This window comes from Myotis yumanensis, unplaced genomic scaffold (assembly GCF_028538775.1).
Source record: "Myotis yumanensis isolate MYYU_CA2020_CCGP unplaced genomic scaffold, mMyoYum1.0.hap1 SCAF_14, whole genome shotgun sequence".
NCBI lineage: Eukaryota > Metazoa > Chordata > Mammalia > Chiroptera > Vespertilionidae > Myotis > Myotis yumanensis.
In genome coordinates, this window is record NW_027223765.1 from 5,902,750 (window position 1) to 5,929,914 (window position 27,165).

General features: G+C 52.7%; 1 protein-coding gene across 10 annotated transcripts in view; it reads right to left on the bottom strand.

Moving 5' to 3' along the window:
• Positions 1-27,165, bottom strand: part of TRAK1 (trafficking kinesin protein 1) — a 90,813-nt gene that overhangs the window by 49,237 nt on the left and 14,411 nt on the right. For 3 of the 10 annotated variants that reach the window (XM_070391527.1, XM_070391520.1, XM_070391518.1), the window contains one exon: positions 20,203-20,397. Coding sequence is in view for 5 of the 10 variants with exons in the window: in XM_070391523.1 (XP_070247624.1) it covers positions 789-900 (112 nt within the window). In the remaining 5 variants the exon portion in view is untranslated. Of the gene's footprint in view, positions 1-788; positions 1,071-3,691; positions 3,797-8,646; positions 8,822-20,202; positions 20,398-27,085; positions 27,152-27,165 lie in introns of those variants that run through there. The other 7 variants (XM_070391523.1, XM_070391519.1, XM_070391528.1 and 4 more) reach the window with 6 other exon arrangements.

The following is a 27,165-nucleotide window of genomic DNA, read 5'->3' on the forward strand; positions in this document are numbered from 1 at the left end:
TTCTCCGGGCTGTGGGTTAAAGCCCCACAAACCCAATTAGGAAACTGACACCCAACACGTGGGCACACCTTTATTTAACTAACACCCTCCCTCTTCGCCAAAAGCAGCACCCCAATACAGAACAGCACAGCACCCCAATACAGCCTGGTGGTGGGCTCCCAGGTGACATCAGTGTCAGCCCTTGGACTTTTCTATCTGAAATATTTCTAAATTTTTTTTAATCCCAATTTCAAATCAGTCATTAATAATTTTTTAAAATAACGCCAGCACAAAAACATGCTTTATTTATGACTCAGTCTCTTGCCCATTAACATGAAAACTCGTTCAGTCCCAAGAAAACAATTAAAACTCTTAAAATGGAGTATTGGAATGCCACAAAGGGCGGGGGGGCGGGGGGGGGGGCGGGGAGGCAAACACTGAGATTTGCAACAACACGTATGAATTTCAAAGACCTTGGTTAAGCCACAGCAGCCTGAAAAATAACACACACGGTCTGATTCCATTTACAGGGATCCCCAAAACAGGCAGAACAAACCTCAGGTGACCCAAGTGCGACATGGTCTCCCAGGAGGCAGGTGTGAGCCAGGGAACTTCCCCGGGGGCCAGGCATGTGCGTCTCCCACGGTGGCTTCACATGAGCGTCACTGAGCCCCTTTCCACGGGAGCTCCCTGTGCTTGACGTGAGAGCTCAATAAGAAAAGCAAAGAGCGCTGTGAGCTCAGCAAAGCAGCCAGCCCACCTACACACTGACAGCAAAAGCACCCGATGGGTGCAAAGCAAGAATTTACCCTCTTCCGCCAGATCCAGGGTGTCCTGCTGCGCCGGGGCCAGCTCCCTCTCTTCCTCTTGGCCGTCGTACTCAAAACATTCTTCTTCCCCTCCCTCGTCTCTCAGGGACATTGCCAAAGTCGCCCCAAAGCCAACACATGGCCCTAAGGGGCTGTCGTTGAGGGAGCTCCTGGCTGCCCGCCCAGCTGGGCCATCGGGGCGCAGGTCCCCGGGGCTCTCGCTGGGCCCTGGCCGGGGCCTGGGATGTGCCCCGGCTGGGCTGGAGGGGAGGGTGTGCACAGGGCCCTTGGCCCAGCATCGCCCAAGACAGACCCGGAAGGGGGTGGCTCCCCTGCGCTGGGAGGAGGGGCGAGGCAGGGTGGGGCAGAGCACCTGCCTGGAATGGAAATGCCCTGCCCGGCCCTGGGGTGACCCTGCCAGGTGCTGTGTGTTCAGAGGGGAGGCAGGCAGGCAGGTGAGGATCTCAGAGCAAGCTCTCCGCCTTGAGGCTTGTCCTCACCCCCTCCTCCCCAGCCAGACACAGGGACGAACAGTCGCCTCCAGGAAGTCTCATAGCAACTGCGCAGGCCAACATCAACCCGGCCGCAGGCAGGTTCACCTGTACCGAGTGGGGCTCTGGCGAGGAGGTGCCCGTGGGGGACTGCCCCACGCCCTCAGATGACGGCTTCCCCGTGGGCTGCTTCAGAAGCAGACATAAACCTGACTCTGACAGCAGCCTGGCTCCGTGCTGAACAGAAAAGGAAGCGATCATTCTGAATTCCGGCAGAAGGAAAAAGAAACGGCACTTAACCACTGCCCGTGCTAAGAGTAATTCCTCCCAGTCTTCCTTTGGTAATAATACATTGCATGTGCTCTTTTTTAAAATGCCTCCGATAAATCTCACCCTCAACTGGTGTATTCACGGCGCTTTAATTGCTGGGATAAGGAAAAAAACAAAAATCTATAGCCTATCGGCTTGCCACGTTGCCTGGAAAAGGAAGCCGCAGCTTAAGCACGGATCTCATTACCGATTCCTCAGCACCGTTCGGCTTTGTCTGTGACAGCGAAGGTGGCAGGTTCCTCCATCAAACCCGGTAAAACGCGGCCCAAGGGCGCTCGTGTCTCAGAGCATCACTGCACATTCTGCAATTTGGGGCTTTCTGCCACCTCCCGGCTGCACGGTGGGAGGTCTCCCTGCTCCTGACAGCCACACGGAGACACCTATTCGGCCTCTCTGCCACTCGCCTCCCTTATCCTGAGGAATTCTCTGTGCAAGTTCAGCACCTAGGTCTCTTTCACCCACGAGTCCTTGCGGACCAGCAGCTGCCCAGGCAGCTAAACACGCCTGCTAAATCGCCTTGCTACCTCCATAAGAATGAACGGGAGACCACAGACGAGGCCTCTATGTGGAGAGCCAGAATGTAATTCAGGTTTTATTTAAAAATGAAAACCCAGAGACGGCGGCATGCCCGCTTAATATTTCGGAACCTGAAAACAACTGCTACATTTTATCACATTGAAGACACATTCTTTGTGGGGAAAAAGGGAGGTTTAGTAGAAATTCAGCCATCACAGTTGGAAACCCCTGCATACGTTCTAGGCAGAATGTTTATAAAGATACACGTTCAGGAAAAACGATCTCTCTTTCATCTCAATAAATGCTATCAAATTGGACTTGTTCGTTCAATTCCAACGGCAGTGGGGCTGGAGCCCTGGGAGGGGAGGAGGGGGAGTTTCCCCGTGCGGATGACTCATTCAGCGAGGAGCAGGCTGGCGGTAAGGCCCACAGGATACTGGGCGGGGCCTCCTGTGGGTTCATGAAAACAAGGGCTGGTTTCATATCAGTGTTAACTGATTTTAGTCATAACCAAGTTGGTTCTATTCACCCTTTAACTGAAATCCAGGCTCCCCTGAACAAATGGTGTCCAAGCCTCTGTATATTATTACATAATATATATTAAATATATCACATTAAAGAAAAACATTTGGGATGTGGCATTTTGAACACAAGACTCTCCACGTCACCCCATTTCTCTAGGTTTCATCATTTTTCAGGCTATCCACACCCCCCCGCCACCCAAATCTCCTCTCCTTCCCTCCCCCGCTCCCTGTGGGGTGTGAGGGAATTCTCAAACCTCATCTATAACTGCATTCACTTCACGGTTAGAGGCAGAGAGGGGCCAGGGAGCATCCTATCTGATGGAGCAGTTTGTTCGAAAGCCAAACGTGACCCCTGAGGACCAGTGAGAAAGCCTGGGGCTCTATGCCAAGGAGAGACCAGGACAGGGCGTGACAGCCCAGGTGGCCCGGCCCAGCCCAGCCCTGGGAGAGTCCAGTAGCCGGTGTGACTGTTGCCCCAGAGCGAGGACCAGCCCTGGGGCCCAGAGCAGGGAGGCGGGGAGTGAGTTCCTAACCGGCTCCCATGGGAAGGCCCAGGAGGAAGGTGCCACCCACCTCCCGCAGGGCAGAGGGATGTCCCTCCGTGCGTGTCCCTCTCCAGATCCACTCGACCCCTCGCTGTCCAAAGAGCGGCCACAAGCCACTGGGGCCATTCGTGTTTCAATATCAACAAAATCCAGAATGCAGCTACACCAGCTACCTTTCAAGGGCTCCATAGCCACTCTGAACAGCACAGGGGAGAACACTTCTGTCGTCACAAAGAGGTCCCTTCCTCCCGAGAGGTAAGGTCTACGCTCCCTGGCCTCCCTGCCTGGGTCTCCCCTCGGCCTCTGCTCCCACCTGACACCCCCCACACACACCTGTCCTCTACAGAAACACGGCTCTAAAACCGTGGCTTCCCTCTAGACCTCCGCTTCTACACCTTCAGGAAAACATCCCTTCCCCTTTAGCAGAGCTAGTGATGAAAAACTCAGTTACATTTTACAGTTACATTTCATTCCCTTTTTTTAAAAAAAAAAATTACCTTAACAGCCATCAGAAGAGTGCTGTCTGGGAAGGGAGACGTGAGCCCTACCTCCAAAGGTACCTCCACAGCACACGAGGTGGAAAAAGGGGGTGAGGCCTGCTGACAGTGTTGGTCACAGAGTGCAGGGAAATTAGAAAAATCATCTCCAAGACCCCGTAACAGCTTCTCAATTCACGCTGACAATACCTCTAACGAAGCTTCCCTCACACGCCCGCCACCCTGACCTTGGGGTGGCGTGTTAGAGGTCGCTGCCATCCGGTGAGCAACGGCACGCCTGGCTGCCCTTGCGCACTGCCGTGGAGTTCCACCGCAAAGCCAGAGGTCACAGGACCAGCTCCAACCACCTGAGTCTCCCCATTTAGAAAATCAAGATTAGCTACGCCATCTCCTGCCCCGACCTTCAAAGCTATAACATGTCAAAGGAGGAAAGGAGGCTGGATGATGGCAAACATAACTGCCCCCCTGGCCCGCGTGGCTCAGTGGGTGGGACATCGTCCTGCGCCCCAAAAGGTTGCTGTTCGATTCCCGGTCAGGGCACGTGCCCGGGCTGCAGGCTCGATGCCTGGTAGGGGGCATGCAGGAGGCGGCCCACCACATTTTCTCTCTCACATCAATGCTTCTCTCTCTCTCTCCCTTCCTCTTCCTCTAAAAATCCATTTAAAAGGTTAAAATAACTGCAGCAAGGAACGGGTAGTCAAAATACTATACCTTCTTCCATCGACCCTTTACCTTTCCAAAGGGATTTTTTTAAAGGAACTTAATAGCTAGTACATTTCTGAGGAAATACCATGACGCACTGGCCCGGCACGCCACTGCTTACAAAGAGCTCTTGCTTCATGGGCACGCTTTACCCTCTTCGCGACATCCTCAGAATTCTTACCCCCGTTTGCCAGACGGAGAATCCGGGTTGACAGAGGCTCGCTGAGGCCCTGGGAGGTCCCCACCCTGCAGCCACGGAGAGCACAAAACAGACCTCAAATGAAACGCCAGGCCAGTGCTCTGCTATCCCATCTCTTTCTCAAATAGCGGCAGAAGTGCGCCTTGTTCCTTTAAGAGCACATGCTTAAACCCAAGCCTTTTTGAAAATTAAAAAGCCCTCCTTCTCTTTATAAGAATACATTTTTTTTTTAAGTGGCCAGCATAGCCAAGAAACAACATAAGATTCTGCAGCAGACCTGAGGAATTACTTCCAGACCCCCGTGCCTGGGGCTGGTCGCCACTGACAACGGCCCCAAGTTTCCGCCACACGCCGGATGTCAGCATCCCCGAAAGCAGGTGCTAAAAATTCAGATTTCTCAGAGCCTCTCCTGCTCTGGCGTGGTCTCCGGCTTTATTAATGCGCGGGTGCTTTTCATGATCTGCCAGGCTTTCGAGGTTCTGCCAACGGTGATGGGACACGAGCAGTGTCTAGAACCATGACCCTGTTTGGCACCAGAGTTTAAACTGTACACGGTGGACATTCTGTGACGGCTGGCTAATTCAAATCTCTCAAACTCCCCTAAGGTGCCGGGCAGCCAAGCCCTCCGATTTCTTAAAATCCTGAGACCCGGCCCTTCGCGTCCCTCTGGGGTCTCCCTGTGTGTTTGACGGGTGGGGGATGGGGCGTAAGATGCCACAGCCAACACTGGGCAGGGAGGAGCCTACAGCCATCCCACACGGAGCAAAACTCCCCTAAAGCTCAGCGGTAAAACACGGCGACAGCCACTTCTCATTTCACCTTTCAAGGAGGGGCCCGAACTGTCCTGCGGTTCTTTGTCCCACCACCTCCACTGCTTTTTTCAGGGCTGACCCTGCGAGGTAAGTACCAGTCAGTAACTGGGACACAGGTGATGATTTCGCATCTCTTTCTAAATATCTGACTCAGCTTCTGGTATTCGTATGGGAAGTTCCCTAGAAGTCTTCCTCATTAAGGACTCCAATGCCAAAGGACACAGGAGGCTCAGCCAAGCTGTGTGTCTGCTCCCACCCCCGGCCTCCTCCCCGGGAAGGTCGGGACTGGGAGGTGAAGGCTGGTCTACAATTTTTTTTTTTTTAATATATTTTATTGATTTTTTACAGAGAGGAAGGGAGAGGGATAGAGAGTTAGAAACATCCATGAGAGAGAAACATCGATCAGCTGCCTCCTGCACTCTCCCCACTGGGGATGTGCCCACAACCAAGGTACATGACCTTGACCGGAATCGAACCTGGGACCCTTGAGTCCGCAGGCCGATGCTCTATCCACTGAGCCAAACCAGTTAGGGCTGGTCTGCAATTTCAAAGAAGCGACAGATACAGAGGCAAACGGCATTTCCAGACTAGAGCAGTGGTTCTCAACCTTCTGGCCCTTTAAATACAGTTCCTCATGGTGTGACCCAACCATAAAATAATTATTTTCGTTGCTACTTCATAACTGTAATGTTGCTACTGTTATGAATCGTAATGTAAATGTCTGATATGCAGGATGGTCTTAGGCGACCCCTGTGAAAGGGTCGTTCGACCGCCAAAGGGGTCACGACCCACAGGTTGAGAACCGCTGGGTTAGAGCCATGGGAACGATGACAATGTTAGTGTGTCCTTGAAAGCCACCCTTTTTTGGTGGGTTTCCTGAACTATGTATTTCTGGGCTTTTGTTCTCCTTCCATTCCTATTTGCTATCTTTTTTAAAAATTGATTTTTAGAGAGAGACGAAGGGAGAGGGAGAGAGAGAAACATCAATCGCCTGCCTCCTGCAAACCCCCTACCAGAGATCAAGCCCACAGCCCTGGCGTGCGTCCTGACCGAGAATCAAACCAGCAACCCTTCGGTGCCCAGCAACCCTTTGGTGCCCAATAAGCCGTGGTGTGATTTGCTAACTCTCTGTACAACGGGACTGTGAAAATGCCAGTTGTCCCAGGAAATCCCGTCCCAATGGCTCTCTCCCTTCCTCCAAATGGAGGTGGAGGGTAAAGGCCATGCAGTTTGCTCAACACACATCCACACCGTCACTACAAGCAACATGTATTTACCCGTCAACAGATGAGCCACCTCTTCTTCCATTTTCCTTTCCTGTTGCAAGAAGAGAGACCCGGCTGCCTCGGGGCCAAAAGACTCAACAGAGAAACTACTGGGTAAGAAAATCCTTCTGACGGCCGCGCAGATAAAGCAGCCTCCTCTCACCCTCCAGATTGACCGGCACCGGGGACCGGCTTTATCTCCACAGACGAGGGTGTAAAGAGAGCCGGACAGCATAGCAACTGGGTCAAGACTGTAAGGAACCTTCCTCCCCCGCTTCTCGGATGGATCGGTATGAGCCATGGCCACACCCACAGGCCCAGGGACAGGTGCTCTGCTGTAGCCAATGGCCCACACTTCAAAGAGTTATGGAGCCCGGCCAGTGTGGCTCAGCAGTTGAGCATCAACCGGTGAACCAGGAGGTCATGGTTCAATTCCTGGTCAGGGCACAGACCCAGGCTATGGGCTCGATCCCCAGTAGGGGGCGTGCAGGAGGCAGCCAATCAATGATTCGCTCTCATCATTGATGCTTCTCTCTCTCCCTTTCCCTCTCCCTTCCTCTCTGAAATGAATAAAAATATATATTTTTTAAAGTTATGGAGGGTTCAGTGAGTCACAAATCACCAAGGAAACAACAAGAGCTCAATGATGCTTTCCGGAAAGAAGCACCACTATAGGTCGCGGGATGGGAACTGGCTTCCAGAATAATAGAGGCAAAAGAAAACAAGAAGCCAGTCACCTTGTCCCCCAAGACCTCGAGAGCTGCCCACCACCATCATGACTCAAGATACTTAAAAACAGACACAGACTCGACACGACACTGTCTTCGTCTCACGCTGGGGGGGGGGGGGGGGGGGGGGGCGGTGGGGCTCAACTGGGGAGGCTGCTTGGCACCTTTCAATCCCCCCCAGCAACCCAGGGGAGCCTCGGGGCCCCTCTGCTGAGCCCATGGTCGGGCAGACATCCGCAGATCAGAGATAATTATGCAATTGCTCAGCTTCCTAATGAGGCCAGCTCCCAGCCTCTTACATCATTCAGGTTAACCGAAGGTACCAGTGCGTGCCATCTGCACCTCCCCCTTCCATTCAACAGCAGTCGCCTTACCTATGCAGGACTCACGTGGGGCTGGGAACAGGGGCTCCCTGGGAGACAGACCCTCAACGTGAACATATGCACTGTGTCCTTTATGTGTGCTGCATGTGCATGTGAAGGTGTGTGGTTTAAGGGTCATTTTAAAGACGACGGATGAGTTTTGACAGACACGATTTCATTTCCCAGCACCACGGGGACCCCTCCCCTGTGGCCTGAACCCTGCAGAGGCCGGTGGGGCCACACAAGCTCCACCCAGCGTCCTCTGGAATGTGCCACGCCCTCCGGGCACAAACTGAGACCTGGCGGAAGGATGCGGTCTCTCCCTGCCCCTCCCAACACCCCCCACCCCACATACCCCATCTCTGTGGATCCCACAAGCAAATTCCTCTGAACCACCTGCTACCTGGGAGCTGCTGCCGCATCCTCTCAGGTCTCCCTGGGCGGCAGGTCTGAGCTCAGGGAAGGGCGGTCCCTCCGGGCCTGCTGCTGCCAGTCCAGAGAGCCACCTCTCCAACACACGGTCCCCTCGCCCCTCCGACAGCGCGAGCACAGCAAACACAGCTCCGCTTGCACACACATGCACCAACGCCACACTCACACCTCACCCCGGAGAGAATCCAATGCAACTTACAATGCTCGAGAGCCCAGCACCGCAACACCATCTCCCCTTCCGAGCCAAGACCAGCCGCTGCTGCAGAGGAGCCTCCCGGGGGCGTGAGCCCTGCCCACCTGCCATCCCCCACCGCGCCTGGGAACCGGTCAGAGCCACGCATGTCTGCTGGCGGCGCTGCTCCCAGGGCCCCCTCCCTCTGCCCGTCTCCCTCCCCCCTCCCGGGAGACAATGCCCTCCACATCCCTGCTGTGCTGTGCTGTGCAGGGACCATTACCGTCCGAGCATTCTTCATAGTACCAGTCTAGCTCATAATAATCCGCTTCGATGAATTTCTGCATAGTCGGGATTCTTGCCGAGACCAGGGTGGGCTTCACTGCGCCATCCACATCAAGGAGAGCGCTGCCCTGCCGCCCTGCCCTCCCAGAGCCCGGGGCGGGAGAGCGTCCGGGAAGGCGCCCCAGATAAGCTGTGCATGCTCAGTGCCGGCCTGCAGCCCCACCAGGAGAGGGGCGAGGAAAAGGGAACTCCGGGGGGAGGGTGGGCGGAGGAGCAGGCAGGGAGGCGATGTGCAGAGCTGGCCGAGACCCTGGCAGCCCGGCCAGCAGCCCTGAATGGGAGCAGCCCGAGTCATCCTATCCAGGCGCATGGGGGGTGACGTCAGGGACACACACCACCACCACCCGGAGCGCTCACTCCAGCCTCGCGCCGCTCACCGCTCATCTTTCCATCTCTCCGTTGCCATAGAAACCGGCCGGCTCTGAAAAATGATGTCGAGATGGAGGCAATGTCTCCCAAGGATGCTGAGAGGTGCCACTCGGGGAGAAGGGAGGGTGCAGGCGGGGGTGGGGGGGGTGGGGGCCGGGGCTTCACCGCCAACAACGCCAGGACAAGTTTAGGTGCTCGATTCTGGGCCACCTTCGAAAATCTGCGGCCGTTCCTTCGCGCTTTCTTTCCTCGATCTGAACCCAAAGGGGAAGCGTCTCTCCAGATGTTTGCCTGCCACCGAAGAAAACGTCAATCGCTTGGAAAAGGGAGACCTTTTCTTTTGGACACAGTCCTGCTCTCTGCTCGCGCCTTTGCTCAAACTTCGGGAAACCCAGCCCGCCACGTAAAGGGCCCGTGCCTCGTCGTACCCGATGTCACAGGCACTCATACAAAAACACACACCCGGAGGGGACGGTCCGCCTTCAGAAAGGTGGTTGCCCCCAGGGAGGGAGGGAGGGGATGGGGCTTTGAAACTGTCCTTATAAACACACCTGTAATGTTTTAGTTCCTTTAAAAAAATGGAGTTAGCAGTTATTAGTTCTTGGTGTTTGGCATATTTGAAATATCTCATTAAAATGAGCTGCTGGTAGACAGACCTGAGAGCCACTGCAGGTCAAACCCTCCCTGAGGCAGGATCTCTGAAGCTCAGCACCACTCACGTTTATGGTCGGATCATTCTGTGCCTGGGGAGGGGGGGGGGGGGTGCGAGGACGCTGTCCTGGGCATCGTAGGGTGTTTAACAGCAGCCCCCGCTGTACCCACTTAGATGCCAAGGAGCACCGTCCTCGCTCCTCCAAGATGTGACACCCAAAATGTCTCCAGATGCTGCCAAAGGTCCCCCGGGGCGAAAGCGTCCGGGTTGAAAGCCGTTGCCCTAAAACAAAACTGCCACAGACCCCACGGCCTGTTGGCCGAGGACGGTCGCTGGGTGTCGGGGCCATGACCGCAGTGTGGCCCTGGTGCCGGTTCCCTCTTAACTTCCCACTGCGGACTGTGTAACGTGCAGAGGGGCCGGAGTACAGGTCCCTCCACCACGCCCGGTACGGGTGCTTCTCTTCTCCCACGGGGACCCATGGGCCACTGCCCCCTGCTCTTCCCAAGGCACTGAGTGCCTCGAGGAATAAACTTGTAGGGAGAGACATCCCTGTAGGGCAGCGGTTCTCAACCTGTGGGTAGCGACCCCTTTGGCGGTCGAACGACCCTCTCACAGGGGTCGCCTAAGACCATCCTGCATATCAGATATTTACATGACGATTCATAACAGTAGCAACATTACAGTTATGAAGTAGCAACGAAAATAATTTTATGGTTGGGTCACAACATGAGGAACTGTATTTAAAGGGCCAGAAGGTTGAGAACCACTGCTCTAGGGCATTCCAACTAGGCCCCACGGGAAGGCACTGCTGCTGGTCTCCAGACCCTGCTGTGAATGGCAAGGCTCTTCAAAGGCTGGTAGGCTGAATGAATGGGGAGGGGGAGGGGGCAGGGAGGGGGAGAGGGAGAGGGGGAGAAAGAGGGAGAGGGAGAAGAAGACGGAGAGGAAGGGGGAGGGAGAGGGAGGGGGAGAGGGGAGAGGAAGTGGGAGAGGGAGGGGGAGGAAGGGGAAGGGGGAGAGGGAGAGGGAGGGGGAGGAAGGGGAAAGGGAAGGGGGAGAGAGAGAGGGAGGGATATAGTGATAGCGATAGTGATTGTGTGAGTGTGTGTGTGTGTGTAAGTGTGTTAAAAGGAAATGTTCTAGTCATACTGTATCACCATAAAATCAAAAAATAATGGATAGATGGACAGACGGACAGATGGAAGGACTGACTGAAGGACAGATGGACAGACTAATGGCAGGCGATTTAACGTCATAGTTAAGAGCGAGGGCTTTTGGAGTCAAGATGACCTGTTTGGTCCAGGCTCCTCATTCACCTTCCCTGTGACCTTCTTAGACCCCCGAGTCTTACCTGCTGAATGGGGTGGCCACAGTGCCCGCAGCACACGGGCGAGGCTTCCATGAATGAATGCACGGCACAGCGTTTAGCACAGTGCCCGGGACAAAGCGAGTTTGCGATCATCTCCATCACTAATTATTTCAAATAGGAAACAAGCCAGTGTGAGCTATTAAAAAGAGAGTACCATTTTCTAAGCTATAATTAGGGAAATGAATTAGAAACCTCATTTATTAGGTTTTCCCAGCATAATTAATTCAAAGGCACTGAGTTTGCAGTGATGAGCAGGGGTGACCGTGGGGTGGGGAGGGATGACATTTCTCAACAGTAATGCGCTACGGAACAAAACTTACATCAAGTCCAGCGACTACACAGATCCCACTGACTTTTTAAGGAAAAGAGAAAGAGAGAAAGCAGTGAGTGTGTGAATAAGTACAGAGGGGACAGGAGGTCATTGGTTGATTCCCGGTCGGGCACACGCCTCAGTTGCGAGCTCGATCCCCAGTAGGGAGCGTGCAGGGGGCAGCTGACGATGTTTCTCTCTCAGAGATGTTTCTGTCTCTCTCCCTCTCCCTTCTCTCTCTGAATAAATAAAAAGACATTAAAAAAAGAAGAAATATCGATGTGGCTTTGTGGTTTTAAAAAGAAATGTGACTTCCAGCTCCATCAAGAAATTAGCCCAACAAGGAAGCCACTCCCCGCTTCACTGCACTCAACACTGTAGTGCCCAGACTTTGAGTTAAACCTTAACAGGGCTCCTCGGATTACTGTTGATTCCATGCTCACGGCCGGGAAAAATCAAGGCGGGTCTGCACCACCACCTCGCAAGGAGGCAAAGACCACTTGCTCCCCACAGGCCTGGGGGAGAAGAGAGAAGCACAGAAGCCAGCTTCAAAGGACAGCCAAGGTCCAGGTGGTGACAATTTGAACATCGAAAAGGAAATAGTTAATAATTGTTAAAGGAAACAAGCCGAGTCTGGAAAGGCCGTGAATATCAATGAACATCAAAACGGAAAGGGCAAGTGACATAGAAAGGGAAAGGGAATAGAAGATATTTTTAATCCACTTTAAGAAGCAGGGGAGGGTGGGCGTGTGTCTGTTTGACTGCAGCACCGTCTGGCATTTCTGTGCCCGCGGAGGCTGCCGGGTAGAGAACGAGGAGGCAGGTAAGAGAACAGAGAGCCTGACGCTGTGGTCACAAACCACACCAGGTAGGAGGAGGGCCTGGCCCTGCCGTGCAGCCGGATAAAGTCTATGTTCCCTTTTGTCAGAGACTCGATAGATCCTGTCTGCCATCGTAAGGGGAATCTAATTAAATACATACATTTGTCATCGAATTTAAATGTTTAAAAGACTTCAATAAGATTTTCAAGTTTCTAATGATTAGTTGTGTGAGCATCTGCATTAAAGTCATATACGTATGTACAATGTTATACATATACTCGTAGGTATACAGGGAACAATGTTCAATAGTTTGTTATTCAATACAGTGGGGAAGTGAGTAGACACATACAATTGAGGATCAAAGTTAGGAATTATGAGTTCGCCCCAAAGGGTCCCAGACGCGACAGATCTTGCCGCAGGCCACCTTCCTCCGTGCCCCCTGGTGATCAGCACAGGCCAGCCGAGGCCCTGGCTGCCCAGTGAACAGCGGCTGGTGCCAGGCCGGCTCCTGGGCCTCTCCCTCCTGCTTGAAGCTGAGCCTCTCAGGCCGCAACCCTCTCCCCGCTCTGGAACATGCTCCCAGTCTCCAGGGCTTTCCCCCTCCAGGAAACAGTACTGCTGGTCTTCCGTCTGCAGCAGAGGACAGACAGCCAGGAGCCTAAGGCAGAGGGGAAGCCCCAAAGGGCCTGACCCTCCGTTCCAGGGGGAGCGGCGGGGCCCTGCCTTCCACGCAGGCCTTCCCTCCACTCGCTACAGAAGATTCCCTAACAGGATGCTTCTGCAGCGTTCTTCTGATTTTTAAAAAACATTGCGGCTGTCAGTCACGGAGCTCCCGCGGCAGAAGGCAGGCTGCTAACGAACAGCTTGCTGTCAACCACCCTCCACCTCATTTCAGGCGCTTGTCCTACCTCGGGGGGGAAGGGGGTGCTGGGGAGGACAAAGCCTGGCTTTCAGAGAAGACACCCCAAAGCAGGGACACAGCATTCGGTGGAGCACCGCACAGCCAAGCGCCCCTGGCCTCGGGGTGGTTACTAAAATCGCTGTGTGTCGGAGAAGGGGCAGAGAAGGAACAGGGTTCGGACGTGCCGCACACCCACGTCTGCCGCCTGCAGCCTGGGGGGTCCGCTTGGGCACCTCACTCCTGGGACCTGCAGGTCACGGAGCAGATGTCACAGGCTTCCAAACACCAACTCCAAGGGTCCCCGATCGTGCGCCTGCTGTGACTCTGGACGGCTGTGGCCTGAGCCCAGTGCCCAGGAGTAGTGGACGGGGTGCAAGCTGAGCCGTCATGTCAATTTCCCAGCTGGGCCCGTTCCAGCTTTGTCTTAAAGATGCTGGTTGAACATGAAAAGGAAAACGGTCAATCTGTACGGAATCACTTGCCAAGCATTTTTGTTTTTAAAAGAAAGAGAAAAAAATAATGTTGGAATCGGGTTTGATGAGAAAGAATGAAAGCTGCCAGGTGGCAGGTGATGAAGTAAGCCTAGGGACCACGTGGGTGGATAAATCTGGCACCATGACCTCATGAGGCCCCATGACCACGTGAGGCACCAGGGCCACATGCGGCACCATGGCCACGTGAGGCACCATGACCTCATGAGGCACTATGACCACATGAGGCACCATGACCACGTGAGGCACCAGGACCTCATGAGGCACTATGACCACATGAGGCACCATGACCACGTGAGGCACCGTGACCTCATGTGGCACCGTGACCACGTGTGGCTCCCATGTGGGAAATGACTGTGCAGCCAGGGCTTCTTTGCTCCCACCTTCGGCTCTGCAGACATCTGTGCGGCTAAAAACAGTCAATTCAACACTGCAGTCGGGCCAGCCCTTTCCCTAGCATCGCACAGACATTCTGCTTTGGCTGTGATCGTGCTGGTGCTGAGGGGATGCACTTCTATGACTGGTCTTCAGTCCAGCTCCCCAGCAGTTTCTCGATGTCTGATGTGGCCTCTTCTCAAATTTCTGTTCGTCTAGTTGCCCTCAGTGAAGCAGACCCTTCAACAGCTCCCCTCCCTTTGTTCTTGTTCTTCAAGGTCATGGCCATGGCGACAATTTGTATTTAATTTCATGTCATGGGGATGTCAAGTGCAGCGTTGGGGACACAGTCAATAATATTGTAATAACTATGTATGGTACCAGGTGGGTACTAGACTTGTCAGGGGTGATCACGGCATAAGTTATCTATTAATAATACAGATCAAAGAGACTTAGAAATCGTCACCTCTTCAATCCTAGTAAACCAATTCTAGAAATACACCTTAAAGAAATCATGAGTTGGGTGGACAAATGCATATGTAGGAGGATGTTCACTTATGTATTACTGATAAAAAATTAGAAGCAACTGAGGTTCCTTATAATAGACCAAATGGTTAGATATAAATGATGGAACAGTAAGCAATAGGGATTTTCAAGAATTTAAATGCCATGGGAAAATGGTCAAAATACACCATTAAGTAAAAAAGCCTTATGTTCCCAAATATGTAACATGTTTGTTAGAGAGGAAAAAGCAATAAAAAAATCTCAAAAAATATAAGTTGTGGTTGCTAAATTAGTCATCTTTTTGTCTTTATTTTCCAAGTTATCTACAATTAGTGTGCTGTTATGACCAGAAGATATGTTATTTTTAAAACCTAACTCTTTTTTTTTTTGCAATGCTACACAGTGTTGACTTAGCTTTCCATACCCTGTTACACACAGGAGTTGAATTTTTAAGTCAGGAAAATCCAAGCGCCCCCACCCACACAGGGACGGGCTGGGGCCCCCATGATACAAAGCAGCAGCAGTGTTTCTTCAAGACATGACCGTGATCTGCTCGTGTCCCCTTCTCCCCGGAGAGGGTGCATCTTGACAAGGGATCCAGCAGAAATCTTTGAAACTCTGAGAAGTTCATTTAAAAAAACCACTCCTTCCGCCTGGTCTTGGGCCAGGCTTGCACTCTGAGCCGTGCGTGCTGGCTTTGGGGTGCCCTCTTAAAACCTAACTCTTTTAAAAACCATGTTCGTTAACAGGCCAAGCACCAAGGCTGAGATATGGGGTAGGCCCCATAAATCCATAAAGTAGTACCAAGCACCCCTGGTTTCTGACTCTGAAAATCAGAAACAGACACTGAAGGATGAATGGGTGAAGTTGTGTGTGTGTGTGTGTGTGTGTGTGTGGTGTGTGGTGTGTAATGGAATATTATTCAGCCATGAAAAATTAGGCAGTCCCACCACTTCCAACAACACGGCTGGACCTTGAGGGCATTACGCTAAGTCGTGGTCGGCTCTTTGGCCCCTTGAGTGTGGCCACGAAGTTTCTATCGCACTGTACGTGCGCGCCCGCACGTGGTATTTTGTGGAAGAGCCACACTCAAGGGGCCGCAGTTTGCCAACCACTGCGCTAAGTGAAATAAGTCAGAGAGAGAAAGACAAATATTACTATGATCTCATTTATATTTGGGGGGGGGGATTAAAACCCAAATCCAAACTCATAGAAAAAGAAATAAGACCTGTGGTTATCAGAGGCAAAGGGCAGAGAGGGCGAATTAGAGGAAGGTGGTTCTAAGGTACAAACTTCTAGCCAAAGGCCTGGAGACCTTCCTGCATTGACCCAACCCAGTGCAAAGTCCCTGGTTAGGAAAGAAACGAAAGTCAATAGTCCCGGAGACAATTTCACTTCCTCCTCCAGAAAACCTCAGCTGGAACTCAAACAAATCAAGTTCACAAAAGATTACGGGTGCATACCAGGCACTCGATAAATACTTGGCTGATTCATTCCAGCAAAAGCAAACAACGCAATGATGTCTCAAAACCCTTCTTTGCTTCATAACCTTCTCTTCTCCTTGGGAAAGGAACTGTCTGGGTGCCCTCAGAGGTGAGTGGCCAGTGGATCGTACATAGAGAAATTTCTTTTCTTGATCAATGTTCCTCAAACAAAAGTTACATAGTGTGGCCCATGGAAAGAGGAACCAGAAGGAGCCGCAGCCACCTATACATCAACACGGCGACCTTCATGTCTGCTGTCTGCTGAATGTTACATGTCCGAAGATCTACAGCACAGTGTTGTGCCCACCTGAGGTCAGGGGAGCGTGACCTGCAGGCCATAGGAGGGAGGCAAAATTCACAGGGAAGAAGGAAACCTCCCTGTGAATGCCAGCTACATCAGGCCGAGCTTCCCTTGGAACAGTGACCTTGAATAAAAAGTAAATTTTAGCCCGGCCTGTGTTGCTCAGTGGTTGAGCATTGACCTATGAACCAAGAGGTCACAGGTTTGATTCCCGGCCAGGGCACATGCCCTCGATAGCCAGTAGGGGCCGACTCATGTTTCTCTCTCATCGATGTTTCTATCTCTCTATCTCTCTCCCTCCCTCTATCTCAAAAATCAATAAAAACATATTTAACAAATAAATGTTGACTATGTTGGGTATATATTTCACAAATTAAGAAGCTACTGACATATTCAGAAACTGAGGGTGGGTTTTTTTTCCATTTTTTCCAAATGAGCTCTATGCTTAAACTAGAATTTTTTTCTCATTTAGCTGCTTTGAGAGTGGTTAAGATACGGAGTCAAACCAGTCAACCTAGGTGTGAAGCTCAGCACCCACCTTGCTGTATGACTGAGCAGGAGCCCCAGTGTCCCCATATGTAGCATGGGGACAGCGAGACTATTAAAATCAAGGTCACTATGAGGATTAAACGAGCGGCACATACAGCATTAAAAACAGCGCCCGGCCACAGTAAGCACTAAACGTTCACTCTTTTTACTTCCTGTTGGACCATCTAACCCTAACCGCCCCATCTCTATGGGCACATTGTGCTGTGCATCATGTTCACCTTCTGTGTGTCTCAGACTCATCCGGAGCCAAAAAGTCCACCTGACTGTGGAAGTGTTGAAATTTTTCTAAAAAGGCCATTCTACCATGTGGTCAGGTGAACACCCGAAGCTCCTTGCCTCTCTCTCCTCCAGGTGAGGGCCAGATTTCAAAGGCAAAGCATCGTTTCTCCTCTCTAGGGGATGACAGGTAGGGAAGGGAGTTGAGTTTCCTCCCTGCTCTGATCTGTGTAGAAACAGCAGAGGTGACTCGTTCATCAGTGGTCCGGACCTGGGGAAGCTACCGGAGCCCCCTCATCCCCACTCACACCCACCACCCAGAACCCCTGCCCCAATCAGTGCAAAAACATCTAAATTGAAGGAAGGGTGCTGTTATCTTCTCACACACCTCACCAATGACTTAACACACCTGTGAGTCACAGGGCTGTGGGTCACGGCATCTCCTGGGTGACACACGTGTAAACAAACAAACCCCAGCCGCCACAGACAGAGCGTGGCTAGCCTGTGCCTTCCAGCGACCCTCGGCCAGGTTGGCAGGGCTCCCAGGCCACTCCTCGGGAGAAAGGTGTGAAGACGAAATGCCGAGGACCGCAAGGAAACCAGCTGCGTTGTGGGCAGGTACTGAGGGCGGAAGAAAGCCTGTGAATGCAGGGCTTCCCTGTCAGCCCAAGAAATACCAACATCCAACAACAGATGTATGGTCGAAGCAATGAGGAGCAAGGTGACAGTTCAATGTATCAGCTTCTCCTTTAGCATGATGTGAAAATATCCGTGATTTCTACTGGCGGCAAAGTCACGGATTCTGCTAATACCCTGGTGCCGTTTACTACGTTCATAATAAAAGGAAACACTGCCTTTCAATTAGAAGCTAATGGAACTAAAGATGTGCCTTTTTCCTTTACAAGTTCGCAGAACCCCTCCTCTGTCTCTCTAGAGATCCTCTGAGGGTCCCAGAACTTGCTTCGAAAGCCTTGCTCTCGGGAGCGCCATGATTAAGTTAACACCTGATCACTCATGTAATCGGTATCTAGAAAGTCCCTCCTTTGCTCTAAGCACGGGCACCACAGGGGACAATGCGGGATGAAGGTGAGACGTGGGTGCAACTGTCCTCCAAGAACTTTCAGAGTCTCTGCTCAGTGCTTATCCTGGTTCCTCCAGTTTTATTAGAATCTGTGTTGTCCCACTTCCAAATCTACCAAGATTTCTTTTATTGTTCTCTCTTAAAGATAGATAGCTAAAAGCAAGACAAACCAACCAAAAATAAGCCGCAGGGTCTGGTCAAGTCTGCTGCTCACGGATTTTAGAAGCTGCATGGATAGATACCGCCAGTCCCGCACGCTTGCACCTCCCCTAGAATAAAACCAGCCCCGCCCAAACAGTAGACACTTTACAGGATGACATCAGGCAATTCGGGGGAAAGTTCTCCGGAAACAGTGAGATAGCGCGCACGACGTTGCTCCAGTGACACCATGAACCCGATGACTGATCAGCAAGTATGAGGAGGGACTCAGGAGCCTCTTCTGTGGCAGACACAGCCATGAGGCGCCTGCCGAATCTCACGGTAGAGAAAGTAACACGCAGAAATCTCCAGAGAAATAATCCTGCTGTGAACTCTCCTGTGAGGCAGTGGGAAGGAAGCAAATCCGGAGCCTACCGTGGAGGTTGCTCTCGTCCCCCAGGTCCCTGTCAGCACAGACACCGGGAGCAACTCGCAAAGGGACGCCTGCATCTACAAGACACACCAGAAGGCCCACCGCGCCAACGTGAACGTGAGCACCAGCCCAGCGTGCTTCCCGGCTGCCTTGCTGTGGGCTCATCTCATTTTATTCCCATTGAAACTGACGGTCCACGGTGCCCACAGACAGTCCGTGGGGCGTGTGTTGGTATGAAAACACGGGGCGGTTTAAGCAGAACTCCTTTCCTATTAACCTCTGACAGAGAGAATGTGAAATCGGCCCCGGGAGACACTAACGGAGAAACTGGTCGTTCTGACTTGATTATAAGTGATTTCACGAATTCACGAATTCACGAAAACGGAAGACCCATCCACGGAGAAAACAACAGGAGACTTCACAGATGCCGGGTAAGCCTGTTCTGAACCAAGTTATCTCCAAGTAGACGCAGGATCGCTGTGCTCCTTTTTTAAGGCGACGCAATGACACACGGGTAGGTAACGATGTCACTTTGAAAGGAGACTGGCCTGTGCTAGCCATGTCAGCGGGCTGCCGCGACTCTCTCCAGAGTGACATGTTTCTACAAAGGCACCTCGTGAATGAACGTCGGAAAGAGCACTGGTAGGCGTTTCTAAATCATTATGTTTTTTTCAAGCCTGCAAAGTCAGGCCCCATGCCCTTGTTATCACAAACACACTGAAAACCCACCCAGTGTACTTACTGTCCACCCTCCCAGGCGGGGCTCTGGGGCCCCCGCAGGCCTGGCTCGCTGCCCCAGGGCCATTGTGGGTCTCTCCTGAAGGACCAGCTTTTGACACAGAAACCATCAGCCTTGGTCCTGCTATGTCATGTAAGTACGGAGCGGCCAAGATGTTCCCCATAGCTTGGGTTTAAATGCTGACATACTCCTTCCCAGTAAGAACTCGTGGGGTACTTTGGGTTTGGAGGGATAAGGGAGCATTTTCAGATTCTTCTGTACAGTTAAGAGAAAGTCAGTTCAAATGGAAATTTGGCCCTGGCTGGTTTGGCTCAGTGGATAGAGCGAGGGCCCACAGACTGAAGGGTCCTGGGTTCGATTCCAGTCAAGGGCACGCATCTCAGTCACAGACTCATTCTCCGGCCCAGGTCAGGGTACATGCGGGAGGCAACCAGTTGATGTGTCTCTCTCACATCCACGTTTTTCTCTCTCTGTCTCTCCCCCTCCCTACCACTCTCTCTAAAAATCAATGGAAAAATATCCTTGGGTGAGGATTAACTAAAAAAAAAAAAGGAAATTGGTACTTGTTCCCCACGACTCTAAAATTTCTCATCAGAACACTCAAACTCCAGGCCTTTTAAGGGGCTAAACCTTACAGCCATGCTTCCTGAACGAACATCTTTCCTGGCCGGCCGGCACGGGCCTTGTAACCAGGACGACCTCAGGTGAGGCTGGCTAAGAACTGGTCGTCATGGTGCCCCGCGAGCGGGTCGACTTACGGAAGTACTTCAGCGTCTCTTCAATTTGCTCGGTGGTGAGGTCAATGTTGGCATCTGGAGAGAGGAGGGGGGTGTGGAGCCAGTCGTCGTGGTCATAGCCGTAGATGGTGTCAGCTCTCAGCTTGTAATGGGGCAGCTGCTCCTCCAGCAGGCTGATGATCTCCACTTCCGGAAGGTCGGTGCTGTTGCACACGTCTGGAGGGAAGACAGAGAAATGAGCCCAGACCCGGTGATGTCCTTGCTGCTGCTACTGAACTAACCTTGTGGCTTAGAGCAGGTGTCTCTGGCTGTTCCCCCCCAGCACGGAGTGGCCAGACAAGGGTCTTTATCAACTCTCAATTCCACTCTCACGATTAGAATTATGCACGCTTAGTGCCAAGCACTGCCTGCAACATTCCTGCCCCTTAGCTGCCCACTTCCTGCGAAGAAAAGGCAAAATCTTGTGCCTTCGGCGTCTGGGCCAAGTCTTTCTTTCCCAGCCTTCCTCTGGCCACTCTCTCTCCATGACTCCTAGCTTAAGCCAAACCAGTTATAACTGCACCAAGATGCCTACCTTCTTTCTGCCGCTCTCTTACCATTCAAGCTGTCCCTTCCACATAGGGTCTTGCTTTCACTTCATTCATTCATTCATTCATTCATCTGTTCACTCACCTACATTTCCTTCCATGCATCCATCCAAACATGTCCTGGGTACCAGAGACACAGGAGACACAATGGTACATGCAACAGCCATGGGCCTGCCCTTGCAAAGCTTGGGTGCTCATGGCCTTCCCACCAGAAGAGCACCAGGTGGCTCTCCATCAAGGCACAGCTCGAATGCCACCTCTCCTCCGACACACTGGTGCTCTGAGCCCTCGGGGCAGAATTCATCTGTCTTCCCGCTTCTATACAATCAGCCCTCCACAGCCACAGGTTCTGCATCCGCAGATTCGACCAGCCACAATGGAAAATATTTGCGGGGGGCGGGGGGGTAGTTACACTATTGCTGATGAGTACTCTGTGGTTAGGCCTACAAAGGTTGCATCTGTACCAAACAGGCATGGACTTTTTCCCCTTGTCATTATTCCCTAAACAGCAGAGTATAACAAGTATCTCATAGCATTTATACTGTATTAGGTATTATAAGTAATCTAGGGATGATTTAAAGTATAAGGGAGGATGTGCGTAGGTCACCTGCAAGTACTATGCCATTTCCTCTAAGGGACGTGAGCATCTCTGGGCTTTGGTATCTGAGGGGGTCCTGGAATCATCTCCCACAGATAGCAAGGGACCACTGCATTCACAGCGTTTTGTCAGAACGTCCATCCCTGCACTTATGAAGCTCTGCCTTCTTCTAGGTATTTCAGTATCTGACTCATCTCCCTGTGAGATGGCAAACAGCTCACATTCATCGCACCACCATCACACCCAACGTCTCACATCATCACATTCCACACAGGGTTGTCCTCAATCCACCCCACTTTCCTGGCCCAGACTGTGCTCAGTGGCTGAGATACTGCCTGCGACAGCGGTTCAATCCATACAAAGCATATGAACGCAGGCCTTTAAATAAATTATAACCGGGGCAACAACCTCCAGGTGTTCCCAGGACCAGCCTTACATGACTTCCTACCCGCAGGAGGAATGAATTAAATAAATGCTAATGGGTAGCGATCGACTGATTCTGGCATCGATCACTGCGTCGGCCCATTTCACAGGAAGTATTTGGGACCCATGACGGTACATGACTCATGTGAGCAGCGGTGGTTCTGTCAACCCATAAAAATGAAGGCGCCCGCGGTGCACACAGCTGGACCAGAGAGGAGAGCTAACTGGGCTAGAAACGAGCCTTCAGTGAGAAAAACCATTCACAAGAGAAGAATACAACGGAGTCAATTCTTAAGAAGGTGGTTGCGCCAAGTTCCTGTCTTGAAGCAGAAAACAAAGGTGGTGGATCGGGGTGGAGACCAGTTCAGTCTCCCATTCCTCTTGCACATGTATGAAAGGATGGGAAAAACAAAAAACAAAACACTCTCGAGAGAAATAAAACCCAACAGCAGGGGAAAATAAAGAGGGGATGCTGACAAGAGATCAAAATTATGGGGTATTGCTAAAGGATGGACGTTGGCATCAAATTAAAGGAGAAAGGACCAGCTCTAAGGAAGCGCACGGAGGAAATGACACGCAAAGGCTGGGTAAGTCCCGGGAGCTCCAGGCCGGGGGAGCCGAGAGAGGGAGCAGGAAGGGCCTGGGCACCACAGCAGCACAGCAGGGAGGCCCAGTCCCTGTGCTCCTCTCCTGGCTCGAACCCAGGCAACGAAGGCAGCAGGGCAGTGACCGCAGGGCCGCTCACGCTCAGGTAGACTGTGGAGACACCTGTGCCCAGAAGAACAGCTATCCAAAGGCTCCCCAAGTCCCCGTCTCTTTCCTGTTCAATAAGACAGCCACACAGCCGGCCGGTGTGGGTCAGTGGTTGAGCATCAACCTATGAACCAGGAAGTCGTGGTTCGATTCCCGGTCAAGGCGCATGCCCGGATTGAGGGCTCGATCCTCAGTAGGGGGGGTGCAGGAGGCAGCCGATCAATGATTCTCTCTCATCATTGGTGCTTCTATCTCTCTCTCCCTCTCCCTTCCTCTCTCTCAAGTAAAAATCAACAAAGACATATTAAATTAAAAAAAAAAAAAGACAGCCACAGAGCAGGCAAAAAATATATGGGATCACAAGGTGGAGAGACCAATGGTCTCCCTTTGGCTCCCCCCCGCCCCACGACCGTCTCACTCAATTCACATGCAACGCTTCACTGCAGAACACGCAGCCAAGGAAGCCCGTGGTTTGTCAAGAGCCCAGGAGAAGGGCTTGACGTAGAGAGTGAAGACATTCAGAGGTTTAGCTGGAGCCTCCGGGAACCTCTTCGCTCCTGGAAGGAAGACAACAGCTGCACACTTGGGATTCTCTGCCTCCCGTGGGAAATGTCACAGCGGGCACACCTGGCCAACTCTGCCACTGGGCGAGGCTTCATGTCCTCCCCCAGCCCCAGCCAACGGCCCCAAGTCGAGACAGAAGGTGTCTCCTACTTCTTCTCATCTCCCACGAACGTCAAGCACCATCTGCAGGTTCCAGATGGAACCATGGTTAGTTTCTTCCGCTCACCATCCCGGGAAAGTTCCCAGGAAGCTCATCTCGGGGCGAGGCCTCATGGCTAGAAGGCAGCTGCCAGCTGACGGAGGGGACTCGGGGGCACGGGAGGCTGATGCCCAACTGGCGGCACCTCTGAGATAAACACGGACCTGCTCCCCATCAGGCAGCGCCAGCCCGTCCTAGAACGGGGAGTGGGCCCACTCATTCCTGCACGACGCACCCACACACCAGACTGGAACCTTCTGCTGTCACCGCTACTTGCTGGTGGGGAAGGCAACCGTGTCCAAAAAAATAAATAAATAAAATCCCTTCTAAGAATAATGTGTCACTTGTGAGCACGCTGGCAGCTGCTCAAACGCCGAGACTTGACCTTCCCTTCCATGTCTCCAGGGCTGAAGGTCAACCTATTTACAGTGTGGGTCCCCGTGCCCAAGGGATATCACTTTCCTGAAAGCATATGATGACCAGTGAGATAAAGTGTCAAAAGGTGAGGCTGTGCCAAAATGCCTTAAAAAAAAAACCCTGAATAGCCCTTACTGGTTTGGCTCAGTGGATAGAGCGTCAGCCTGCGGACTCAAGGGTCCCAGGTTCGATTCCGGTCAAGGGCATGTACCTTGGTTGCAGGCACGTCCCCAGAAGGGAGTGTGCAGAAGGCAGCTGATCGATGCTTCTCTCTCATCGATGTTTCTAACTCTCTATCCCTCTCCCTTCCTCTCTGTAAAAAATCAATAAAATATATATATTTTTTTAAAAACCTGAATATTCTATTTTTCTATAACATGACCAGCCACATAAACATCAGCAAGTTTGCAGCTGCCTGGAAGGTCCAGAGAACTAGGGCATAGGAGAGGGTTATAGAGACCCTCTTGGAGCTGCCCTTGGCCATGGCCACAGGGCCAATACCAGGACCTCCTGCAGAGGGGACGCCACAATTGGCTCATGGAGAAGACACATCCGAGGCCTGAGGTTGGGTGAACATGGGATGAAAGCCTTCCAGAATCCTGCTTTCCCCACCAAACACCGGGCAAAGACAGAGAACAGAAGGGCTCAGGAAAGAAGGAGACAAAAGTCAGGGAGGAGACAGTGTGAGGCCAGGCAGCACCACACTGCCGCCTGCTGGCAGGTGCCAGGCCTGCGTGCAGCAAGAGCACTGCTCCAAGACTTGGGAGAATGGGACCCAACTTCACCCTGTCACCCCAGCAAGCCCCATCTTGGTCTGCCTGGGACTCAGTCTCCTCGTCGTAGAACAAAGGGTCAGGTTGCAGGAAAGCTCTCTTTCTACCCCAAATGTCTGTGAGCGGCTAGACCGGGGCTGTGTCTGAGGGCAGCCGCCACTCGCACACCCGCTCCACCGAGGAGAAGCCCCGTGGCCCTAGGTGTGCGCCTTCTCCCGAGAGGCCAGGGGTCTGTATTCTTACATGAGATTCTCTGGTTTTTAAATGTTGGACACGAATTCTGAACTTTGTAAACATCTGAGGCCTGAAGTAAACAGGCGGGGCTCCAGTTTGCATGCTGGGATCTCCCCATCTTGGGGTCTCACTCCGGGCCTCAGGAGAATGTTCTAGACCCCGTCACAGGTGACAGTCAAAGGACAACACAAGAAACCTTAACACATCGAAACCGGCCATATTCCCAAAGCCCACCGTCTCCTCTTTCTTCCTCCCCATCCCAACCCGACCCCATTTCTTTACTTGGCAGTGACCATGAACCCACGGGTTTAAAGACAAGATCTCACAAGACAAGACCCTTCTCCTACTCGGCCACACACCAGCCACCCTGTACAGACCTGGAAGCAATTCCTTTTTTATGAAATTATTAAGATGAAAGGGCACAAAGACTCACACAGAGACCACGCTGGTGCTGGGAACACACGTGATACTTTGTGTTTTTGTTGTTTAATCCTCACCAAGGATATGTTTTTATTGATTTCAGAGAGAGAGAGAGAGAGAGAAACATAGATCAGTTGCCTCCTACAAGCTCCCCGACTGGGACTGAACCCGCGACCTTTTGGTGTACGGGACGACACTCCAACCAGCTGAGCCACCAGGCCAGGGCCACGAGTGATCTATAATAATAAAAGTATAATAGGCTAATTAGACCGGACAGCCGAACGACCTTCTGGACGACCTTCTGGATGTCCTTCCAGACGAAGCCACAGCTGGGAGGGCCAAGGCCCTTGCACACATTTCGTGCATCGGGCCTCTAGTCCTTTGTAACTGTTGTCCGACAGGCGTCCTTCTGGAAAATTCCTCCCTACCGTAAAGTCCCATGTTTAGAGCCTTACCTAAGCATCTCCAGGGAACTCTGTGTAAATGCTCTCTCCCCTAGAAAAGCTGTGGTTTCATAATCCACAAAGGGACCATTAGAGCTAAAAATTCTGGCCCAACCACCGCATCTGATGGAAGAGGACACTGCTCTCGGAGAGGCTGGGGAGGTGGCCACAGGTTACGGAGCAGCCAGCAGCAGACCCAGGACCGGTGCACGGCCCGCTGCTCAGCCCACCGCTCAGCCCGCCACCCGAGGGGCCTCGGGAAGCAGCAGGGCCACCCGACATGGGCTCCTCACTGCTCTGCCCGCACCTGCCCGGTACCCAGTCAGCACTCAACAAACACTCGCTAAACGACGCAAAACACTGGGATCGGTTCCTGCGTTTCATCATCTCACGAACCGGCCAGCAGAGCAGGGTGAGGACTGGGGACACATTTCACAAACGAGGAAACCAAGGCCCCAAAGATTACCTGAGGCTGGACCGGACCCCACACCTGCCGCATCCTCTCAACCCTAATTCGCCGACTCACTCCCACCATCCCTGGCCCCCTCGGGGGACCCTGTAGGGAAGGGACCTGGCAGGAGGCATTTCTCCACCCCCGTTAATCTGTAGGGATTTCAGCAGAACGGAGGACCCTCCCGGGGCTGGGGCTGGGTGACGGTGACATCGGGCGTCACCGTGCAGTGCAAACCCCGGCTTCTCCACTCTTTCGATGGCTCCTGCGGCTCCACCTGACCCCTGACCCAGGGTCTATGCGGCGGGACCGGGACTGGCTTTCCTATTCGGCCTCTGAGGGCACTTGCACACTGACACAAGAGTTGCCAGTTTGCCCTTGGAGGTTTTAATTAACTAAATTGGCTTAATTTTTAAAAATCAGTAAGTAAAAAGCACGTGGATCAACATTAAACAGTTTGAAAGGGTGAGGTGGTCTCCTGGCCAGCGCCCCCCCCCCCCACATCCGCCCTCTCCCGGCTTCCACACAAGGCTTCTCGGACTCCCCACAGAGCCCACAGCCCAGCCAGTCCTCTTCCGCCCCTTACAGAAGGGGAAACTGAGGCCTGAGCGGTCAGGGATGTGGGCGCGGCCTTGCGGCTGAGCAGCGGCGGGAACAGACCTAGGAGCCCCGATTCTCCTGTCCGGCGTCCACCCCTCAGATCCTCGGTGCCACCGCCCAGCTCACATCCCAGCCCGGAGGGGCCAGGCACAGTCACTTGCTGTGAGCAGCAAAGGGGTGGGGGTGTCCCCAGGAGAGGGGAGGCCAAGCAGAGAATGCAGGGCGTGAACAGGAAAGCAAAGGCCCACTGTGCCCCCGAGGCGGACACAGAGGCCGACATGGGTGCTCTCTGGGATCGCGGTGGCCTTACCTGCCACCAGAAGCGACTCTTTCTAAGAAAACGGATCAGCAATGACACCGGCTCGATGCCACGGAGGCTGGGTGTCAGGTTCTGGGCGATCGCCTCATCGCACATGACACCAGCTCCAAGGATGATACTCACCCCGAAAGGAGCGGACAGGAGCACGGAGCCACTCCACCGGCGGCCCCTTCCCAAGCAGGGTCTCGGCGAGAGGCTAAAGT